This window comes from Ptychodera flava, chromosome 13 (assembly GCF_041260155.1).
Source record: "Ptychodera flava strain L36383 chromosome 13, AS_Pfla_20210202, whole genome shotgun sequence".
Classification (NCBI taxonomy): Eukaryota; Metazoa; Hemichordata; class Enteropneusta; family Ptychoderidae; genus Ptychodera; species Ptychodera flava.
In genome coordinates, this window is record NC_091940.1 from 8320031 (window position 1) to 8342843 (window position 22813).

General features: G+C 37.9%; 1 protein-coding gene across 1 annotated transcript; it reads left to right on the forward strand.

The window, feature by feature from the left end:
- The first annotated feature begins 156 nt into the window (after positions 1–156).
- LOC139147314 (steroid 17-alpha-hydroxylase/17,20 lyase-like) lies at positions 157–22485 on the forward strand. Its single transcript, XM_070718368.1, has 10 exons — positions 157–305; positions 2814–3000; positions 10217–10390; positions 12366–12459; positions 13173–13334; positions 17131–17339; positions 18458–18583; positions 19778–20014; positions 21234–21332; positions 21687–22485. The coding sequence occupies exons 2-10, from the start codon at positions 2835–2837 to the stop codon at positions 21953–21955; spliced, it is 1536 nt and encodes a 511-aa protein (XP_070574469.1). The 5' UTR covers positions 157–305; positions 2814–2834; the 3' UTR covers positions 21956–22485.
- Positions 22486–22813: the final 328 nt, after the last annotated feature.

The window sequence follows — 22813 nt, forward strand, 5'->3', positions numbered from 1 at the left end:
TTCTTGTATTCGTTATAAAATTGGCGAATAAACAATATGACCTCTCCCGAGGTCAAGCTTGTGAAATGTGACACTCCCGAAGGGTCGGTTTATAAAAACCCTTCCTAGATTCCCCCTCGCCTACCCCGCCGATAACTACTGAAAGCTCCCTCAGTTTATCGCCTACCCATTCACGTGACCAGCACTACCACCTTAATTATCACGAGACAAACAAAAGGCTATTGACTTTAAACCCCAGAGTCAATTGGGTCTAGTTTATTGAAACGTCGTAGCTGACAAATTCGACCTCGCGACAAGGAGAGGTGGTGAGTATGCGTGTTTGAGAGAAATTGTTTATGAAACAGGGGACAGTGCAGTCTAGCTGGTGTTAGACAATGATTATACAGAGATAAACATGTGAAATGTGGAAGCTATCGTCGTATTATGTGGATTATATGTATCTCGCTCGGGGTCTATGAATAGACCATTTAAGGGGTAGAGATTTATTCCTTCCCACCTTCATAGGTAAATGATGTAAACTAGGATTAGGAAAGTGCATTCAACAGGGAAATACGCATGATACCCCAAAGGCCATACGCTGTGAACAACAATTTAGCTCTTCTGAATAGTTGTTGTCAAGGGTTTTCAAGTGCTTCACTCGAAAACCCAACGGATGACGCTTGACCTTGTTGCGTAATATTTTACGCAGTAGAAATCTATCTGTGTACACTGTGAACGTTAAGAAGGGTCGGCAGTCTGCACAAATACCTATCCAGGGGCCCCTTCATCACGCGACAGAGGTACTGTGATCTCTCTATGCTACACTTGTTGGCTACAATCTCGCTCTGCGCTTAGGCGGTGACAGAATTGCAGCCATCAAATATAACTGTGGCCTTTTGAAAGCCACGGTTTTTCGCGGGACCGATTGAGACCTGCTTTAATATTTGACACGTTTTCCTTCGCCATCTATGGGTTACTTATTTTGTAAACGAATGCTATGTCGGAATGTGTGTACAGAGTCCGATTATTGAGGTACAAGCCTTGCAAAAATAGTAAAAAGTTCTGCTCAATTCTGCTAAACTTCTTCATAAAAATTAAAATCGGCTATGATAATAATAGTGATAATAATATTTATTTCTTAAAAAACGCCTTCCATGTAAAAACAACATCTCAAGGTGCAGAACATACCAAGCAAAAGTAAAAAAGTTACAAATTAAAATAACACGGATATTTAAAAGTTCTTTCAAATAAAAAAAAAATTAAAAGTTCTTTCATGTAAAACTTTGTAAGTTAAACGTTAAAGTTTAAACTCAACATACTTATGAACCGGAAGCCAGTGCAAACTATATAGTACAGGCTGAATATGACCTGCTTTGTCGATGAGACCGAACGTGCAGCTAAATTTTGAACAAGTTGTAATTTCTTGAGTTGATAATTTGGTAAGCCAAAACGTAAACTGTTACAATAATAGAGCCTGGATGTAATGAGTGCATTAACTAATTTTTCGGTTGAATTACTATCGAGAAGTTTGCGTATTTTACCAATTTTCCACAAAGCAAATGAAGCGTATTTACAAATATTGTTAACATGGGCTGACATAGATGCTGATGTATCTAGAATTACCCCAAGGCTACGAACTACAGGAGAGGAGTTAATGCCGATTTCGCCAACCTATATTACAAGTTCGTGGTCGTCCCCCGTCGTAAACTTTGAGGAAAATCTTATAACCTTACAATTTCCACAATCAACTGTCTGTGCATGCTCGTGATCTGTGTTTCGCTTCGTGCCCGTTGAAGTCGTTGGCCGTGCATACCAAGGTGTCTATTTTTGAATTCCTTTCGCAGCATATGCCCGTTTGCATTATCCGATGCTTTCGTGTGCATATCTGCTATCATTATGTAATGTGTCAAAAGGTCGTAAACGATATCTTCGCCTGGTGACAAATACGTCAAAACCATAAAGTGATAGTGTGTTTGAAGTAGCATTGTGTCTGATAACGCATGATATCCACATGTACAGAGGATGATATGAGAAGTTTACATTTCAGTACTTTATACGAGAGGTATGTTTACGAACAAGGGCGAATCCGGGCATTATAATTGATATCAATGTATCAGAAATAAAGGGTGTTACCCTGTTGCTGTATCTTGACGACTCTCGTTTGCTATTCCCTGATGGGGGACAGTAAAGCGTATTATTCCCAATGTTTGAGTGTTATGCAATATGGCACACACTGCAGCACAACATCGCTCGCATCACTGTAATGGTTTCAGTTTTATATACGGAACGAATCCATACGAAAACGATATAAAGCATTGACACCAGGGGGTTTCTAGAAATCTGCGCCATCATTTTAAAATCAGTAAATAGAACAGCCTTATCCAGCACAAGCAATGTGGAACAGAATGAGAAATGAAGAAACATCTGTGAATCAAGGTCGTATTTGCAGAATTGCAACAATTTCAATCATACTATATCAAATAAATCGGCAGTCATACATTATTAATAATGCGCGGTACCACCATGACAAGTAATACACTAAAGTGGAAAACATAATCGGACTATTTAAATCCTCGCGCTTTGAATAAATAATAGCCATCAATTCTTATTGCTACGGACGTATATAATTGGCCACTAATTGTCGTGAACACCCGCGCTATACAATGTTGACCACCTACAAATAGGTGTTTAGACACGTGGTTGTCCCAGTCAGTTGTCACAATCTGATACAGTGTACCGCAACGTATGCGCGGAATCCCACGTGTGTAAATTTCACCGACTGGTCCCTTGTCGGTAACCGACCCCAAGTAATGCTGTTCTATTCTTATTCACAGATCAGCAGGTCATCCAACAATATGGTTTCTCTAACAGTTGGAGCCATTCTAAGCCTCCTCAGTAGTCCAACCAATGTGTTTTTGGTGGTTGTACTGTTGGTAGTAATAGCTGCACTATGGAGCATGCACATACCTTCGGGTTTTCCTCCAGGACCGAGAGGCTTACCGTTCATTGGAAGCATAGGAGGTAAGTTCGTACCACGATAGAATGCACCTCGGGGACAGATATTAGGACTTTCAAACTTTTAAAATATTATTTTGATCTGCCACTTGTGGGGGGAAATTTTGCAACTAATCGGACTACCTAAAATATTTACTGGCTTACTTTTGTGAAAATCAGGATTTTTTTAAATTTTCCACAAAAGAATAACGCAGGGATAGAGGCCTTTTTGAATTTCAAACATCGGTATAGATTGAGTGAATTCTCTAGACCAAAAATTTGCACGGTGACTCCCGTTTTCTATTCAAGCAAAGGTTAGTCTTTCATTTTCGAAACGAACTACCTCGAAAGAAAGTCCTTCACAATATTTAGCAACAAAGGAGGGCGCAATTTGTAGATTGCTGATTGGTCTCGGTTACCCAGACTGCACTTCATGGCTCTCGTCTGGCCACTGCTACACAGTCTTATCTCCGACCACGATGGCTCGATATGGACGGGAGCGATACATCCAGGGCGCAAATGACCTATCATATATAAATTCTTATGTTTTGAGACAAGGATTTGCACAAGTGGCTTTCAAAGTCCCACCTCAGTAATTATTTCCCTCGGGCACCGTCCGTAGGGACTTATAAGTTTGGTCATGTCCGTGCGTGCGTGCGTGCGTGTGTCCGTCCGCCCGTTAATGCAGAGATCTCTCACATGCCTCGAGCGATTTCATTCAAACTTGGTACAAGGATCACTCCTTGTGTCATACATATGCACGCCAATTTGTTTTACGATACGATTCAATATGGCCGCCATGCAGCCATTTTGTTACGATTTTTCATGTACGGAGCCATAACTCAGGTAAGTCTCAACCAATTTTATTATAAGTTAGTACAAGGACATCAACCTTTGTCATACATATGCACGTCAATTCGTTTCACAATACGATTCAATATGGCTGCGTGGCATCCATTTCGTTACGATTTTTTCATGTCCCGAACCATAACTCAGACATGTATCAACCAATTTTATTGAAAGTTGGTACAAGGACATTGACTTATGTCATACATATGTACGTCGATTTGTTTTACGATATGATCCAAAATAGCTACATGGCGGCCATTTAGTTACAATTTTTTCATATCCTGAGCCATAGCTTAGGCAGGTCTCAACTGATTTTATTCAAAGTTGGTACAAGGACATCTGACCTGTGTCATACATATGTATGTCGATTTATTTTACGATAAGATTTCTGCCCTGTTACTAGGCTCAAGTTTGTTTTTTTTAACGACAAATCATACATTTTTAGACTTTTTCAAGATAAAAGTCATAAAAGGTGACAAAATAGTTCTAGATTTTGTTAAACTATTACATACATTACAACAATTGGACGACATGAAAATCTTATTTTAATTACCTACAAAAAATTGGAGTTGAAAAATATAAAACGTAAAAGGGAACTAAAAAATTTTCAAGTCCCCCTACAGGCAGAGCAAAATTTTCAAGTCCCCCTCTACTACTCCCAAAATTTTCGAATCCCCCTGAATGCTTCCAGTCCCCCCCCCCTAACCGTTTTTTTGTGAACGCATTCTTAGTTACGTTTTTTTCATGTACAGAGCCATAACTCGGACATGTTTCCACCAATCATTCAAAGTTGGTACAGGGACATTGACCTACGTCATACATATGCACCTCAGTTTGTTTCACATGCAGTAGTATCATGTCAATCATTGAATTTTCATAATTAGGCTGACATGTCAAGAAAGACTATATCAAATTTCATGAAACTTGGTACAGATGTTACGGTCACATTGCTTTAACAGTGAATAAAGACATTTATCAGTGTCATAGTGATTAATTTTTAATTGCATATGTATAATGAACTTTCCTAATTTGAGTGATATGTCCACAAGTACTGCATCAAATTTGATGAAACTTGGTACAGATGTTGATCTCAATAACACTTAGCAGTATCTTAAGCAGTTAATTGCTAATTTGCATTTACATGATAAATTTTTGTTTTTCAGGGTGAATGTCTAAAAGCACTGCATCAAACTTTATGAAATATGGTACCGGCAATAATCTGTCAGTGTTAAGTATAATGAAATGCAAAAATGTTTGGCAACATCCTGTCGATAATTACTAATTGACTCATTTAATGACCTTTTGTAATTAGGATGGCGGCCTACATTGGTTTTATGTTTTCGCCACCATAGAACTCGATCATTCTCGGCCATTAAGCCCCATCTGTATCGCAGTATTTCTAATCACAGCCCTAATTAATGAACATGACTCTATTCTCTCCAAGGACTTGTAATTAAAGTACCCATTAACAAGTGGGGACTGTGTCATTAACGATGACTTGTTTGTGTTTAGCTATGACTTTTAGGGAGCGTCCAGTTATGATAGGTGGGGTGGGCAGGCAAATTCTTCCTGCGCACTCAGTCAAAATAAGTGAACCCCTACTTATTGCACCAAAACATTGACGATGCCCCCTCATGATCCCCTCATTGCTTAAGTAAAGCTGCAGTCACAAACACCTCTGGGGAGGCGATAAAATCCAAAAAGTTCTCAGATTTTTTTCAAATGCCCCCCCCCCCGAACAAACTTACAATGCGTTTTAATCCCCGCTTCTGATTTGCTATAATTTTGAAATACCTCCTCAAAGGGATCGGACAGATATTACAGATCGGTCACATTTTTTTTGCGCAAGCACTTTTTGAAGGGTCATGAAATTTCATGGATGCCTTTTGGGAGAGTCACCATTTATTTTGCGCATCTGTTAGATGACAAAATGTGACTGATACAGTGCTTCGTCCTTAAAAATAAAATGATAATACATGGAGTCTACTGGACTATGAATATTTCCCCACAAAAACAAGTTAAATCTGTACATTTAGATATGTTTGCTAATTCATCTAAATGTGCTTTGCTTAAATTGGCAGGTAAAAGAGCAAGTGTTTTGTTGGGAAGCACGTGTATGGTGTAGCTCCGCCCACCAACTCCTTTACTAATTATGTAGATTATGCATTGGGCGTGTCATTAGTTAGTCGTGTCATTCATTGATTCTAATGATTATTCATACTACACTGTATATATGGACCTGTGATAGTAATAAAGGTCAAGATTTGAACTTGGTCATACTAAGACACAATACAAAGCTGTCTCCGGCCTATTCTGTCTCTCTCTAATCGAACCTACCCCCAAGTGTGTAACCCACATGTTTACTAAAAATTTAATTTTAGGATGTCATTGATAATGTTGATTCACTACACATTTTTAGTCTATGAGAATATCATAAATAATTTTTTCGAATATAGAACAAGCAATATCAGTGCATTTATACATGTTTGTTAAATGATATTAATGTCCTTGATTCGAATAGGGTGGTTGAACTCTTATTTGTACAATAAATTTGATTTTGGAATTTCACCAAAAATGTTCATCCACTATACATTGGAATCTACGACGAAACTTTGAATAATTTTTTTCAATGTAAAACTTGCTGTACTTGTACAAATATATAAAAGTTGGTTAATTAACATAATTGTACTTGATTAGAATAAGATGGTTACAAGTCATGAGGGAATTGGCCGGCACAAACCATGTAGGTAGACTAATCCCCTGAGAGCGGAAAAATTCCGCATTACCGAATTAACGGCTTATGACTCCCCAGAGAGTAAATAAACTACCGATCAAGTAGAACAAAAGATCACAATGTTTATGAATATGACATCACCCGTGATATTTGTAGAGCAATCACCGATTGACAGTCAGTTCACACCTCAAGTAAGGTATCTTTTCATATGGAAATGATTTCGAACCTACAGCGTTTGTGCCGGGGAATCTTGGCATGTGTGGCTACGTGTTCAAGAACTTTGATTTGGGAATTTCACCGTACATATAGATCCACTATGCATAGTATTCTATGGGAAAAATATGTATAATTTTTCCAATATAATACTACCAATATCTTTGCATTAATTGATGTTTAATAATTGACTTAAGTGTACGTGATTTGAATAGGGTTGGTACAATACATATGTGTACAAGAAATTTGATTTTGGAATTATCCTGAAAATGTTCGCCCACTATACATCGGAGTCTATGAGAAAACTGTGAATAATTGTTCACAATACTAAGCTAACTACATATGTGCTTTTATAAGTATTTGGCAATGGATACAAACCTATATGATTCCAATGTTTGATGCTGACAACAATTATGAGATTGAAATTTCACCTAAAAGTATTATCACTTTACATGGTAGTCCACAGGTAAACTATAAATATAATATTTAATGTAATGCCTCCGGTACCCTGTGGTTATTAGGGACTCACCCCGACAAGAAATTCCGCTAAAAATGCACCAAAATATCACCTTTTTTCCAGCTTTACCCACAGGGTACTGCAGATATTATTCGTCTAGAAGGTATGAATGTGATAAATAAATATCATGTATTCACCTTTTTAGCTCCGCTGTCAGCGACGCGGAGCTTATCAAATAGATTGATTTTCCGTCGTTGTCCGTCGTCCGTCGTCGTCCGTCGTCGTCGTCGTCCGTCGTCCGTCGTTGTCCGTCAACAATTGCCTTCTCCTCTGAAACCACGAGTCCAATTGCTTTGAAATTTTATATGCAGTTCACTTGGGGTGACCTCACTTCAGTTTGTTAAAATCGTGGTGAAATTTGCATATTTGTATTTTTGGCGCATTTTTTGGTGTTTTTGGTAAAAAAATCTTCTTCTCTAAAACCGCTTGTCCGATTGCTTTGAAATTTGATATGCAGTTCACTTGGGGTGACCTTACTTCAGTTTGTTAAAATCGTGGTGAAATTTGCATATTTGTATTTTTGGCGCATTTTTTGGTGTTTTTGGTAAAAAAATCTTCTTCTCTAAAACCGCTTGTCCGATTGCTTTGAAATTTGATATGCAGTTTACGTAGGGTGACTTCAGTCAGATTTGTTCAAATCGTGGTGACATTTGCATATTTGTATTTTTAAGGCAATTTTTGTCATTTTTGGTAAAAAAATCTTTAAAAATCTTCTTCTTCAAAATTACCAGTCAGATAGCTTTGATATTTGATACATATGTCCCTAATGATGATCTATTTCAGATTTGTTCAAATTGTGCAGAAATATGCAAATTTGCATTTTTAAGGCAATTTTTGCCGTTTTTGGTCAAAAAATGTATTTCTCAAAAAGCACTGGTCTGATAGTTTTTAAATTTGGTATACAGGTTTCTATAGATGAACTTAGTAATATGTATTGAATTTCTGATGAAATCTGTAATTTTGTATTTTTGGGGCAATTTTTCCCATTTTTGGTCAAAAATGTGTATTTCTAAAACTACTCATCTAATAGCTTTGAAATTTGGTATACGGGTTCCTACTGATGAACTAAATGATATTTGAAGAAATTATGATGAAATCTGCATTGTTGTAAGTTTTGGGCCATTTTTGCCATTTTTGGTCAAAAAATGTGTTTCTCAAAAAGTACTGGTCTGATAGCGTTGAAATTTGGTATACAGGTTTCTACAGATGAGCTACGTAATATATATTGAATTTCTGATGAAATCTGTAAATTTGTATTTTGGGGGCAATTTTTGCCATTTTAGGTCAAAAAATGTGTATTTCCAAAACTACTCATCTGATAGCTTTGAAATTTGGTATACGGGTTCCTACTAATGAACTAAATGATATAGATTGAAATAATGATGAAATCTGCAATTTAGAATTTTAAGGGCAATTTTTCCCATTTTTGGTCAAAAATATGCGTTTCTCAAAAAGTACTGGTCTAACAGCTTTGAAATTCGGTGTACAGGTTTCTATAGATGAACTAAATTTGAACTCTTGAAATTATGATGAAATCTGCAATATTTATTTTGGGGGGGCAATTGTCGCCATTTTTGGTCAGAAAATTTTATTCTCAAAAAACTACTCATCAGATAGCTTTGGTTGACATGTTCTTAGGGATGATCCGATGTGATATATTCAAAGTATGATGAAATCTTCAATTGTGTATTTTTGCAGCAGTTTTAGCCACTTTTTTCAGGCCACTGCATTGAGCTATCAAAGATTTTTACCTTCTTCATCAACATGTGTCAAAAAAGTTATTCTGTACATAAACGCAGCGGAGCTATATCGGCCGCTAGGTCGCTTGTTTCATTCTACAAACTTTACCAGCAATTAAAAGATATGGAATGTTTTCTTTGAAACACCATACAGAAATAGCGAGTGTAAAGTAGTAGGCGCACACCCGACACAGGTAAGGCTTGTATGTAGGAAAAAGTTTAATACTTGACATTTATTAATCATATTCATAACCTCTAGACAAATAATGCCGCAGTACCCTGTGCTTTACCCAGCATGACTGCCCAGAGACCGCCATTTTTCTAGCGTAAAACTGTTAGTCGTAGGCCGAGGCTCAGTGCAGCACGTCACAGCAGCACGTCACAGCAGTGACGTGACGGTGACCTCTCAACTTCTAAACACAAACTGAGTGATTCACCATGGAATATCGATGACCACCGTTCGTCTTCTGGACATTGTCGGTCTCATCTAATGGAAATCAAACTTTTACTTGGGAAAAAAGTTCAGTCCTTGGATCTGTGGTTGTTAATGGGGATGCAGACTGATGCCGGACATAATCTAAGTTTGTGTTTAGAAGTTGAGAGGTCACCACTTACGTCACTATAGTGACGTGCACTGAGCCTCGACCAACAGTTGTACTCCAGAAAAATAGCGGTCTCCGGGTAGTCATGTCGGGTAAAACTAGAAAAAGGGTAATGTTTTGGTGAATTTTGAGCGGATTTCTGGTTGTGGTGAGTCCCCAATAACAAGCTGTCGATGTGTGTTGGCAATTTGTAATTTGGATGGAAACTTTCCAAAACAGTGTCGAATGAACTTGCGCAAAGGGTGCTTGCGGGAGTATTTGGACGTTTGTCCATGGAAGTTCTTATAGCTGTGGTGACGGGTAAAAGTCGTAAAACGCCACAGCTATGGACCCACAGCTATATTTTCACATACTTAGGGGAAATGAATACAAACATGATTTGTTTGTGGCATAGATATGGTAAAAATTTCAGCCGAAGTTAAATGTTTTCTTTGATGACGTTTACATGAACTGTGCCACCTATGGGTCTCACCTCTGATGAATAGAAAGAGTAACGTGCTGCTACCGCCGACAAAACTCTTAAGGACTTTTCTTTTGTTAACTGCGGAAATGATTTGACCAAAAAGCTTGATCGACCATCTCATTTCAGCTCTCGCAAAGGACCCTGTTTGTGCCATCACTGACCTCACCAAGAAATACGGAGATATCTATTCCCTGAAAGTCGGAAGGGAGCGAATGATTATACTCAATAACATCGAGCTTGTCCGGGAAGCATTGGTAAAGAAGCAGAACGCCTTTGCCGGAAGACCCCTGGCTCATAGCCGTAAGTCTGAAACTGTAATTAGCTGGTCAATGAGGTAGACCTGCATACAACCCATCATGCACATGCTTTATTATCAAACTTATCAAATATTGTTCAGTGAGATCATATAAGCAATAAAATGCATCGCACTACATAGTGTAAAAAGTGTTCAATTACCGACACATGATTTAATCTGTAATTCATGCAAAATGTCCACTTCATATCAATAATGATACCAAGTCAAGAGATGAACGCAGTTTCGAGACAAAGCACTTTATTTTTAACATCCCTCCGCCGCGAATAAATGAACCATTTAGAGGGATTACTTGAGAAATCTATCCTTATCTCATCAACAAGCTATGTCGTGTTGGTCACCAAAACAATTATCGAATTGTAACACCAACTACAAATAGAATGGTACGTCCCACCATATAAATGAGAATGTAAAGCTAAGAGTCACTTCTGTCTGAAGATTGCAGGATGTATGAAACTTTAGCAGGGCTCGAATGAATTTATTCCCTGGTAGTCCAATTAGGCTACCATTTTCTAAAGTTGTAGCCCAGTGGCAATGGCTGGTAGCCCATGCATATTTTAATTTAAGGATTATTTTCATTAACAAGAAAAGAAAAAGCTTTTTTTTCAAGATTTTGACCATGAAGTGAATTTGTAAGTCATTGGATGTGAATACTTGCACACCTTTATTACCCAAAGGAAACTGGTATAACTGACGACATGAAACTAAAAATTTTGGTGACCTATCATTGTATTGACAACCCGGTTCATTCTTAGAGTTGAATGCAAATTTTGATAGTCGTTATGGCAATGATAATTTTCAAAACAAAGACATAAACTGGTCTCACTGTGTCAAGCTGGGTTTTACTGCATTTAACTCGTCCAAAAGTGAAAGACCGGCCATGACATGCCAAGTACTAACTGAATTTCATGTCCCAGGCTTTGGTAGTCCAGGTGGGCTACCGTTTCATGGACTTTGGTAACCCCGGGGAAAAGTTGGTGGTCTGTGGACGCGGGACCACCACTAATTTCGAGCCCTGTTAAGTAACAGATATTATTACTTTGTGCTTGAAGTAATTTGTGTTGGGTGATTATGGCTTTGCTATAATCATTGTTAACGTCTGGAGGGACACGGGGAGAAGGGTTTAGACCTTGCTAAGTATGGGTCACCATGCACCACCACTTCTACTGCTTGCTGGATGCACTGGAGACGTAACCTTATCTACCAACCGCCTTCAAATCGTTATCTAAACAACTTGCGTCACCCTTGCCACGTCATTATCCATGCGCATATCAGTATGATCAAAGCCACCGATCGTCCATTTCAACTTCTGCCACGCTCAAGTTCACACCACAAAATTCCCAACCACCCTCCACTAGAAAAAAAAAAAAAAAAAGCCTCGCTGCAGGCTAGCAGCTCACAATAAAAGATACTGTATGTCTCTATATCGCTAACTTTACATAATAAAGTTCCAGGGGGGTACTGTCATGGGTCTGCTGCGGGCGACTGGTAGCACGTTGCCCGATGCACGGTACCAATAACCCGGTACCGCCATCCAGGCCGCTATGACGCCTCGTTGCCCCCGCCATGGCAGTACATGCATAACCCCGGATTTCGGCCAAACACTTGTCTCTGTGTCGTTCCTTTGCGTTAATAATTATTTATAGCGCTCTGCTTTCCGCGTCCAGAACTGTAATTTCCGATTATATATCAGATATTATATAATATATATATATATATATATATATATATATATATATATATATAATGTATTTGATAATGTCAATAGTGTATGCAATGTCGATATTAGTAATTTCAACATTGCATATTTTGATATCTACTTTCCCGCATGTGTCGTTCGGTACGCACAATACAGTCTTATATACAGTCACAGAGTGCAATGTTCCTGAATTTTCGAACACCACAAACGCATTATCGAATTGGCAAGTCATTATTCTGTGCCTCTTCGATCTCATTTTACAGTTGACATAGCTAGCGAGGGAGGAGAAGATATTGCGTTCGGTAACTTCGAGCAGAAGTGGAAGGCTTTGCGTAAAATTGCCCACCAAGCGATCAGGTAATATATTGAGATTTAATCCATCGAGTCGTTGTCAAACTAACTATATGGTTGCTATATAGACAAATATTTCTGCCAAAGTTCTGTTTATTTTCCCGATGTTGTTCACTATTGACTCAGCTGCCCAGGGCAATATTATCGCAACCACCCGAGTCCGCGCCGAGATATATAAATTGATGTTACAAAAACATTGAAAAACTAACGTTTCCAAAGTTCATGGGTTACCGCGTAACTGGTTAGTTGTGACTTACAAACAACACCCTAAAAGTCTTACAACTGCATTTGCTACATATTGTAGATGAAAATTTGCTTTTCAATATACGTTCTTATATAATTCTGTGATGACAAGCCTTGGATTTAGACGTTCACATCTGTAAAGAGGCTGCAGATTTGTAATTTACGTGAAAGGTGGTTTAGCGTTAGTGTTCAACTCCTCTAAATGATCAAGCCGACGAACATTACATGTTTTACATTTATACGCTTTTTTGAATAATTACTGATTGAAGATTGCATTGAAGTGTACATGGGTAAATGCTCAACTGTTATTACTGTGATTGCCATACCAGAAGTTTTATATACGTTATAACTGGCACCTGATGTCTTGTTTGTAAATCGTATGACGGTGATGGTTTTATCATACATAGAAGAGAAAGGCTACGAGATGAACAGGCAAGTGAATAGTGTCGAAAAGTTTTTGTTTTGTTTTGTTTTAGAAATTATGCCAGTGGACACAAACTGGAAAATCTCGTGACAAAAGATGCGTTTCCACGTCTGAAGAAAGCCATTACTGATAAGAATGGAGAACCGTTTGATCCGCAGCCCTTACTGATGTTGTTAACCTTCAATGTTATGTCGACCATGTGTTTTGGTCAAAAGTGAGTACTTTGGATCTATTTCAATATTGGTTCAAGCGGTGTGAAACTTAGGGACGAGAATAGTTCACTTACAATAAATTAGATCCAAAGGTTATAATTGTTGACTTTTTAAAGGTATACAGTCAGCTGTAATCTAAATATGCCCATATATGGTCAGAAGGACGTTCCTTGGTATTCAAAATGCCCATGCGAGGGCGTTATTTTTTAAAAAAGCGGCCACTCGCTTAAAAATCTTTGATTGGTTAAATTTTCTCTTCCCATGGTAACTGTGGCAAAATTGGAACAGGTGACAGTATACAGGTTGCCTAAGGTAGAATGAGCCTTTGGGACAAATATTCGGACTCTCAAACTTTTACAATTCCTTTCTGAACTACACCTTGTGGGTTCATTCTAAAGCTCTTTGCGTAAGAATCTTAACCATCTCAGTTTTTCGTAAATCAAAGACTTTATTTTTCTCCATAGATTTAACACAGTGATGGCGGCTATTTTGAATTTCAAATATCGATAAATCTTCGATATTTGTTTCCCTAGTCCCACCAATTGCACAGTGACCCTTGATTTTTATTCTTGATTTTGAAAGAGAATGGTTGAAATTTTCCCTGAGGAAAGTTTGAGAAAAATTTTAAGTCATTCACTTTCGAGGCGTATACTATTTTAATGTAAACTTTACTTCAAAGTCTGCAACAGATTTGACAATGCGAATCGATCTAAAAGTTTTGCATTTATCCTTCAGGAGTGCTCAGAATCCTATTCTATGTATTCCGGTTTTTAACTCCACTGTTGGAGATACGGAGCCGTTATAGAGGAGGTTGATCGTAGCAAACCTGATATAGAAAATATTGATGTTCTAACAAGGAGCATATAGGCTCTGATAATGCATAGACAAGCTACACCTGTGGCCACTTTAGTGTTGATCGAGGCTACTTGATACAAACAGAAATTCTGCTTATTCAAATGCAAAACTAGCTCTGTCTGGGGTTGTAAATGAGAGTTTACGATTGGCACCTTGTGTCTAAGATTGAGATACAATGTAACATTACCATGCACTGGTCCACGTACACGTCTTGTGTATTTCAATTTCCCCAGACACACTGTCTGCATGGGGCATACAATTGTACTTGCTGCTGTAGCAATGAGCTCTTCAAAGTGTAATGCCTAAATAAAAAAAATATCGAGTAGAGGCTTTAGTGGTATCCTGTGTCTCAATTTTTTAGACGGGGTGCCAATCGTTAGCTCTCATTTACAACCCTTGGCAGGGCCTGTTGTGTCTTTATACAAGCAGAATCTCTGTCTGTATCAAGTAGCCTTGATCAACACTAAAGTGGCCACGGGTGTAATAGGGGCTATATTCAGTGATGTGGATTGAAGGTGATGTGGATTGCCATTGTTGCGCTAACTGGAGATGAATCTCTCTCGCTCATCAGACTACAGTGTTCTTTTTCCTACAATAAGTAGAGGAAACTAGTTAGGGATGCTGTTATAAACGACTGCCTTATTTGAATTTATGACCTGGCTGAAGTACATTTGTAAATGTATTGTATGCTTATGTCACCGACAAAATCAATACATAACATGTTCATTCAGAGGTGCCAATTGGTGCGCTTTTCCGGCGTCAGTTTTCATGCCGCATTTTATGAAATTAAGGGAGCATTTAGTAATTACAGGGGGGGTTGGGCCGGGGAAATTTCACGCACACCTGCACCGTAAAATGTGACCCTCCCTAATATATCCTCTGTCAAAAATGTGACCCTCCCCCTTGTCCGACATTCTAAAACTTGGCCCTCCCCCCCAAACCACTGCGGTATTCTCCCCAGGAATAACTGAAACAGTATCAGCTAATTTACACAACAGTTGGTTCAATTGTTATGTTAGGGACAAACTGAAAAGGGGGGCTGGTGTTTTTGGAGGGACAGTCACAATTTATCACGCAAGACTTTTTAAAGAGATATGGTATTTCATACATTTGAGGGAGAGTCACCATATTTGGTGCAACTATAAGAAGGCACGATGTGGCGGATTTAGTGCCTCATCCAAAAATATCAAATCATAATACATGCAGTCTATCAGGCAAATTATTGACAATTTCCCCCCCGCAAACATGCTATGTCTGTATATTATATATGTTTGTTATTGTATTTAAATGTACTTTGCTTGAATTTGGAAGTAAAACGTGCAATTGTGTACATCAATTTCTTGTCTAGAATTGATTTCTGAATTTCATCTAAAAAGTATGTTCACTATCCATGGTGTCTATGATGAAACTATGAATAGTTTTTTCCAATACAAAAATAGGTAAATCTTTGCATTTGTGTACTCTTGATTATTGATATTAATGTTCTTGATTAGACTAGAGTGGTAACAAGTCTATTGTTGTGTAAGAAATTTGATTTTAGAATTTCAGCAAAATGTCGATTCACTATGCATGGCGGTCTATGATGAAACTATGAATATTTTTTTTTCAGTACAAAATTAGATAAATCTGTGCATCTATGTATGCTGGATAATCTACATTATTGTTCTTGATTAGACTAGAGTGGATACAAGTCCGTGGTTGTGCAAGAAATTCGATTTTTGAATTTCACCGAAATGTCGATTCACTATGCATGGTGGTCTATGATGAAACTATGAATATTTTTTTTTCCGTACAAAATAAGATAAATCTGTGCATCTATGTATGCTGGATAATCTACATTATTGTTCTTGATTAGACTAGAGTGATTACAAGTCCGTAGTTGTGCAAGAAATTCGATTTTGGAATTTCACCGAAATGTCGATTCACTATGCATGGCGGTCTATGATGAAACTATGAATAATGTTTTTTTGAGTACAAAATCAGGTAAATCTGTGCATGTATGAGCGCTTGATTATTTATATTAATTTTTTGATTAAACTAGAGTGTTTATAAGTCCATGGTTGTGCAAGAAATTTCATTTTGGAATTTCACTGAAAAGTTGATTTACTGTACATAGTAGTCTATGAGAGAACTATGCACAATTTTTTCCAGTATAAAACTGACAATATCTTTGCATTTATGTACATTTGATAATTGATATAAACTTTTCCACCTGTTGCATATGTTTTTTGTCGCTTGTCTTTTATCAGTTTTAACTGTTCAAGGTGTTTAATGTAGGACACCACTGCATCTTCTGTGCTCGTGAAACTTGTGGATAATGTATACGTATTTTGTTGGTGATTTCCTATTCAGGAAATATCACACGGACAATCAACGTTTTGGCCATAAAATAAGCTTCTGTCAAAAGTGACCCTCCCCAAGATAGGTTTATAAAAAGTGCCCCTCCCGATGAACGGCTTTCTAAAAAGTGACTCATCCCCAAATTCCCCCGGCCCACCCCACCCCCTGTAATTACTGAAGGCTCCCTAAGCTCCTTGGTTGAAATGGACCAATGAACCTCACAGACTTACATTGCTGGTAGACAGGATGCTATTTCTCCCCATTAATGTTGTTTGTGTCATTATACAGCTGTATTCTATTATCGCCATACATGTTTTGCAACATAATTCAAGCTATAGATTACCGTCTTGTACAAATAGGCAAAAATGCTCTATCTTATTTTGGGATTTTGTTTGAAGCCTTACATCTCCTAAATGATTAAAACAGCCCGGTTGCATCTGTGGAAAATGTCATACAAGTATCTACTTCCTCCTTCCTGATGTAAGAAAAAATGTGACTGTGATCCAATTTTTGAAAACATCTGCAGTGTGAACCAGCGATATCTGTTAATTCAGCCACTTTCTTAAAATTATCTTTTTTCAAAAAAATAATTCTATCTTTCAGCTATGAACTTGATGACCCCGAGTTCGACGAAATCTTGAATTACATCAAAAAAACCAACGAAAGCTTCGGAAATGGTCTATTAGCTGACTTTGTGCCCATATTCAAATATATACCAACTAGTGGTCTTCGCCTAGTAAAGAAGTGCTTAAATGAATGGCTTACTTTTATCCAGTCAAAAATCGATGAACATAAAACACGAATGCACGAAGGTATGGTTATGATTTCCTGTTAGATTAACAGAAGGCATTTGAAAGATGTAATAGTCTAGAAAACAGTTGCTTGGTTGATATCTCCTCCATAAGTAATAAAAAGAAGAAACCTCCCGTATGATTGCGAACCATCATCATCGTCATCCTCATCCTAATCCCCATCCTCATCATCATCATTATCTCCTCCCCGCCACAACCACTACCATCGTCACCACCGCCATCATCATCGTTGTCATCGTTATCATCACTATCACCACTTTCGTCATCCTAACCATGATGCTATGAGATTGCCGGTATTCACAAGATGCCCAACTTATGTGAGAGTACATCGAGCAGTGGAGGTATTGTTCGAGACACGTATAGTAGGACATAAATTTCAGTATTTTTTCAATAACCGTAATATAATACACCTTTTCCAGTCCATTTTAACATAAAAAAAGGAAATTAAAGCGTTTTTAGGACACCTGTGGGGCACTTCATTTAGCGATCACGTGCAGGCTTGGAACGCGTTCAGCTCGAGCGCTAAACGCACAGAACAAATTGTCATCCTGCGCAGAGCAGTGTACGTGGTAGAAATTTTAGGTCGGCAGCATAATTTCACTCAAACTCATAGGCTCTTGGACTGACCACTATTAACTTCGTGAAGTACTGAATATTTAGAAGTATTTTTTTTTGTAAGAAAAATTAAAAATAATCTATCCTTTTTCCACGTGTGTTGACGTAAAGGTGTTTTAAGGTGAAACGTGAAATAGCTTTCGATACAGCAAAAGTTAGTGAACTCCGCGTCCATGTTATTGGACTCCGCTTCCTCTGATACCGAAACTTACTGTACGACGAAACTCCACAGACGCAGATGTATGATAATTATGATTACCATCATCATCAAATTACTACCACCATGAGGTTTGTCATCACCGCTACCAAAACCTCAACCAACACCACTGCCATCATTACAATTATTTTTATCATCATCATCAACATCATCATCATCATCATCCTCATCATCATCATCATCATTCTAAGCATTGTCACGGTAATTTTCTTATATTAGATAACAATCCTCGTCTGGCTGGCTCTGTTGTCAACAGTTGATGGTTATTCTATTGTCGTCTTTTCAGGGAAAGTCTCCGACCTTGTTGACGACCTTCTGCAGATCCAAGCGGAAGCAAAGGCTGCAGGTGAAGACCAAGCTGATACGTTGACAGACGTTAATGTACGACAAACGGTGTCTGATATCTTTGGAGGTAATTTACCATTACCTTTGTCATTAGATGAATTGAGGATAGGCTGTAAAATAGACGAAGTTCGAGTCAGGGAATTTAGAGGGTGTGAGTTGGTTGAGCGCGATATCGGGGAATTTCAAGAGAAACTAACTCACTGCTGCAGAGACTCAAAGGTAACGTGTCAGAGCGTCAGCAAAACCTGACATTGAGCTGGCAAATTTTAAAAAAGCTTGTATGAAATATACATACATGCGTACACATGCATGCACAGAGAATGTGAGGTGCTACAAATTTAGGTGCAAAATACCCATACGTCTACTATGTCATTAACATACTTGACTCAACAGTTTAGCAGACGTGGTATTTTTATGATTCAGTTATATACCGCGTCTGCCACTATGACAAGAACAAAGAAGTCACTGGAAAAACTTTGGAGATCACTTTCTGAAAACATGGTACCCGATTAATTATTAATTTAATACTATCTCCATTCACTATTGCAGACTCAACCACAGGGTATTGCTAGCATTATTCGTGTGGAAGTTATGAATACGATCAATAAATGTCATGTATTCAACTTATTTTCGTTATACCAGCCTTACCTGTGTCGAGTGTATGCCTATTACTTTACCCTTGCTATCTCTATATAGTATTTCAAAGAAAACAGTCACGTTCTGCCGATCACCAATGTGGGGGATTATTGCCCTGACCAAACAACTCGTTAGAAGCTCATAAGGTTATAACGGCAGCTTACAAGTTATTTGGACATGGCGATAAACCCCCACGTTGGTGATCGACAGAACAAATTAATGAAGGGGATCAGGGAGGGTAATTGCCAGATATGGACTGTTTTCTTTGAAACACTATATAGAGATGGCGAGGGTAGAGTGATAGGCACACAATCAACACATGTAAGGCTTGTGTAATGAAAAATAAGTTTAATACTTGACATTTATTGAGCCTAGTTATAACTTCTAGACAAATAATGCCAGCAATACCCTGTGACACAGCTTAACATGGCGATGGTGTTTAATATTGTATGCATATATGCGTTTGCAACAAAACACCAGAAGCACGACTGCCAAAGTTTTGTCCGAACCTATGGGGTAAAAATGAAAGCTTTTGGTCGAGTAACCTTTGGTATAAAATAGTACCCAGTTCACAAGACCAACGAAGCATGGAAGAATAATAATCATGTCACCTATATTCGTACAGCCGGAATTGACACTACCATTAATACCATGAACTGGTGCGTAGCCTACATGGTAAACTACCCGGATGTGCAGACAAAAGTACAAGAGGAAATAGATGACGTCATCGGACAAAGACTACCGTTGTTAACTGACAAGAATAAATTACCGTACTGTGATGCCGTTATCCACGAAATCATGAGAATAAGAACAGTTGCACCTGTCGGTGTTCCCCATAAAACTATCGAGGATACTTCTGTTGGTAGGTACTTCTCGTATGCTATTTCCGAGCAGGTTAAATAATATCAGAGTTGATGACCCAGTGCAAGAGGGGCGTATCCCCTGTGTTAAAGGGTAGGAGATAAGCCCCTGGGTCATCGATATTATCGTTGAATAAAATAGTGTCTATATACAGAGAAAAACTAGCCGCTAAACACAAGAAGACGAACAAAATTAAGGAAAAAAACCAAAAGTGTTTTAATGATGTAAAGACACATTTTAACTGAGATATTGCCGATGACATTTTAACCAAGCAAAGTACGTGTCAGATGTGCATTAAGCTTGCAATTATTGTTTTCACAGTGCTAAGCCGGGTAACAAATTCATAAACAGCCTTCCATCTGAAGATGAAAAATTGTTGACATTGTTTGAAATAATAGAAAGATGAAACACTAACAATTTGTGAAAGCCCTTACAACATGCAGAGTAATTTATATATTAGGTCGCATTGTAGCCTCCTTCTAATTTATATTGAAAGTTTCAAAATGTCTAAAAGTTTGCTGTTTTTGGTCCCCAAGTCCACAAATCGTGAGACTCTTCGTGTCTGTGCCAATATATCATTTAATGTTTCGTAGCTTGCTGGTTTCAAGGACATTTATTTTGTGTTTGAATATAGAAGTATTTGAATTTTTGTCACAAAATATTATTGTTTCAGCTAATGTCCACTATAGAGTGTCATCAATTATTTAGCATTATCGTGGTACATATATTTATTAACAGTGAGGATTATTTGTATTTTAATGACACGTTCTATACATTAACCCAAAATGCTAAGATTTAACCTCCCAAATATTACAGAACAACGCCCTCGACATTTATTCTAAAAATAAACTATTAAACTACGATTTTTTATTCTGTTCTGTGATTACTAACTCGTTTTACAGACACACGTTCACCACCCCTACAAAAATCGTGAATCGTTGACCACCAACGTTTTTGGAGGCTTACAATCTTAGCCATTCATTCATCCAAAAACACAAGCTCTCACCAGGCTTACAAACTGAGCCACAAGCCATTCTGTACTCAACTAATGTCTTTGGTTGATTCTTAAAAGTTGTGAAAAGTAAGGCAAAGGTAGGATGAAAACTGACGTTGTCATAAGAATTGAAAATCAATATTATTACCGCGTAAAATCCCCACATTAATTTTATATTTGTCAATCTTTTAAGATATCACGTTCTGACTAATTAATCCTTGTTTAGGTGGTTATAACGTACCCAAAGGAACCCAAATATGGACAAACCTGTGGAAAGTGCATATGGATGAGAAATACTGGAAGGAACCCGAGCAATTCCGTCCAGGTGAGTTCAAAAAGTCTTTACGAAAGGAATGAGGTCACTATGCCAGTGGGGTTAACGACTGTACATAGCGGGCCCTTGCGACTACATAAGCTGAATTGAATTGAGAAAGAGTACAAAGACAAACTTGAAAGTTGATGTCATCAAATTGTTCGTTGTGCTAACATAACAAAGTTAAAACCTTTCCTGCGACCTGACTTTAGTTTCAAACAAATATGCGGTACTGGTAACAACATGACTTGCTTTGCAAAATGTCTGAACACATTCATGGAAATAATACTTATGGAGAGTGACTTTGTTATTCACATTTAATAAATTTAAAAGTCCTTTTAAAAGCATTTTCTTTTCTGCTTTCAGAACGGTTTTTGGATGAGGATGGCAAGACTTTGCCAAAACAAGACAGTTTCCTTCCATTCTCTGCCGGACGTCGTGTATGCGTTGGAGAGGTTTTGGCAAAGAATGAAATGATGCTAATATTCGCCTGCTTATTCCAGCAATTCACTTTCTTACCTCCACCAGGCAAGGAGAAACCTAGCTTGAAACCAAATTTCGACGGCCTTGCCACCAGATGTAATCCGTACGAAGTAGTTGCCAGGGAACGCATATCTGGAGAATCTGACGCTTAATATTCGCGTTTTATGTAGCGGTTACGGCTACAAAAATAGATGTGCCTGATTAAGTGTGCGTATATTTGTACTTGCATTGAATCATATCACACCGAGAGGTAGTTTATACTGTAGTCCATGCTATTCAAAAAGAATTACTATCTTTCACTGTCAGATTTGTCCAAGTGGATAGCTTCAACCCTGTTATGATGAACGTCTACCTAAAATCCAGAGATTTAGAATATATTGACAACCTTTTATAGCAAAGAAATGTTTAAGGATTTTACGATTTACCAACCTTTTCCCACACAGTTTTAAATAAGCTTGCTTTTCATTAAAAAAATCAAACACCTAAGGAACATGGAACTTCAACTGTCATTAATAACCCCTTCTTCAAAGATTTTCAGTACTTATGGTACATATTTACACTGATTACATTTTTAATTGTTGTATTTCCCCGTCGGGTTTAATTTTAGAAGCTATGGTTCGTTATAGTTTGTTTTGAATTCCAAGTCTTTCGAGAGAGTCTAGAAATAAACAGTCATATTGTTCTTCAAATACTGTAAAAAAGTTGTCCCTTCGCTCCTGTCTCTCGGAGAAATGTAACTTTGTTTTAAACAATTTATTAGATGTGTGAATTGATCTTTCTGACTGTGTATCACAGATTAGAAAAAATGATCATGGCAACTCCGTCCTAACACAAAGCGAGATGGTCGCTTGTGTGGCATTGTCAGTTTTTCGCGAAGCGCTGCTGTTAATACACTCAGTCTGGCATGGTCTAACTGAAATGTTCAATGATGACAAACGTGTGGAAACCATTACCGTACCAATTATAACACTAACAAACAACCAAGATACTTTGACGTAACTCGATGGTTA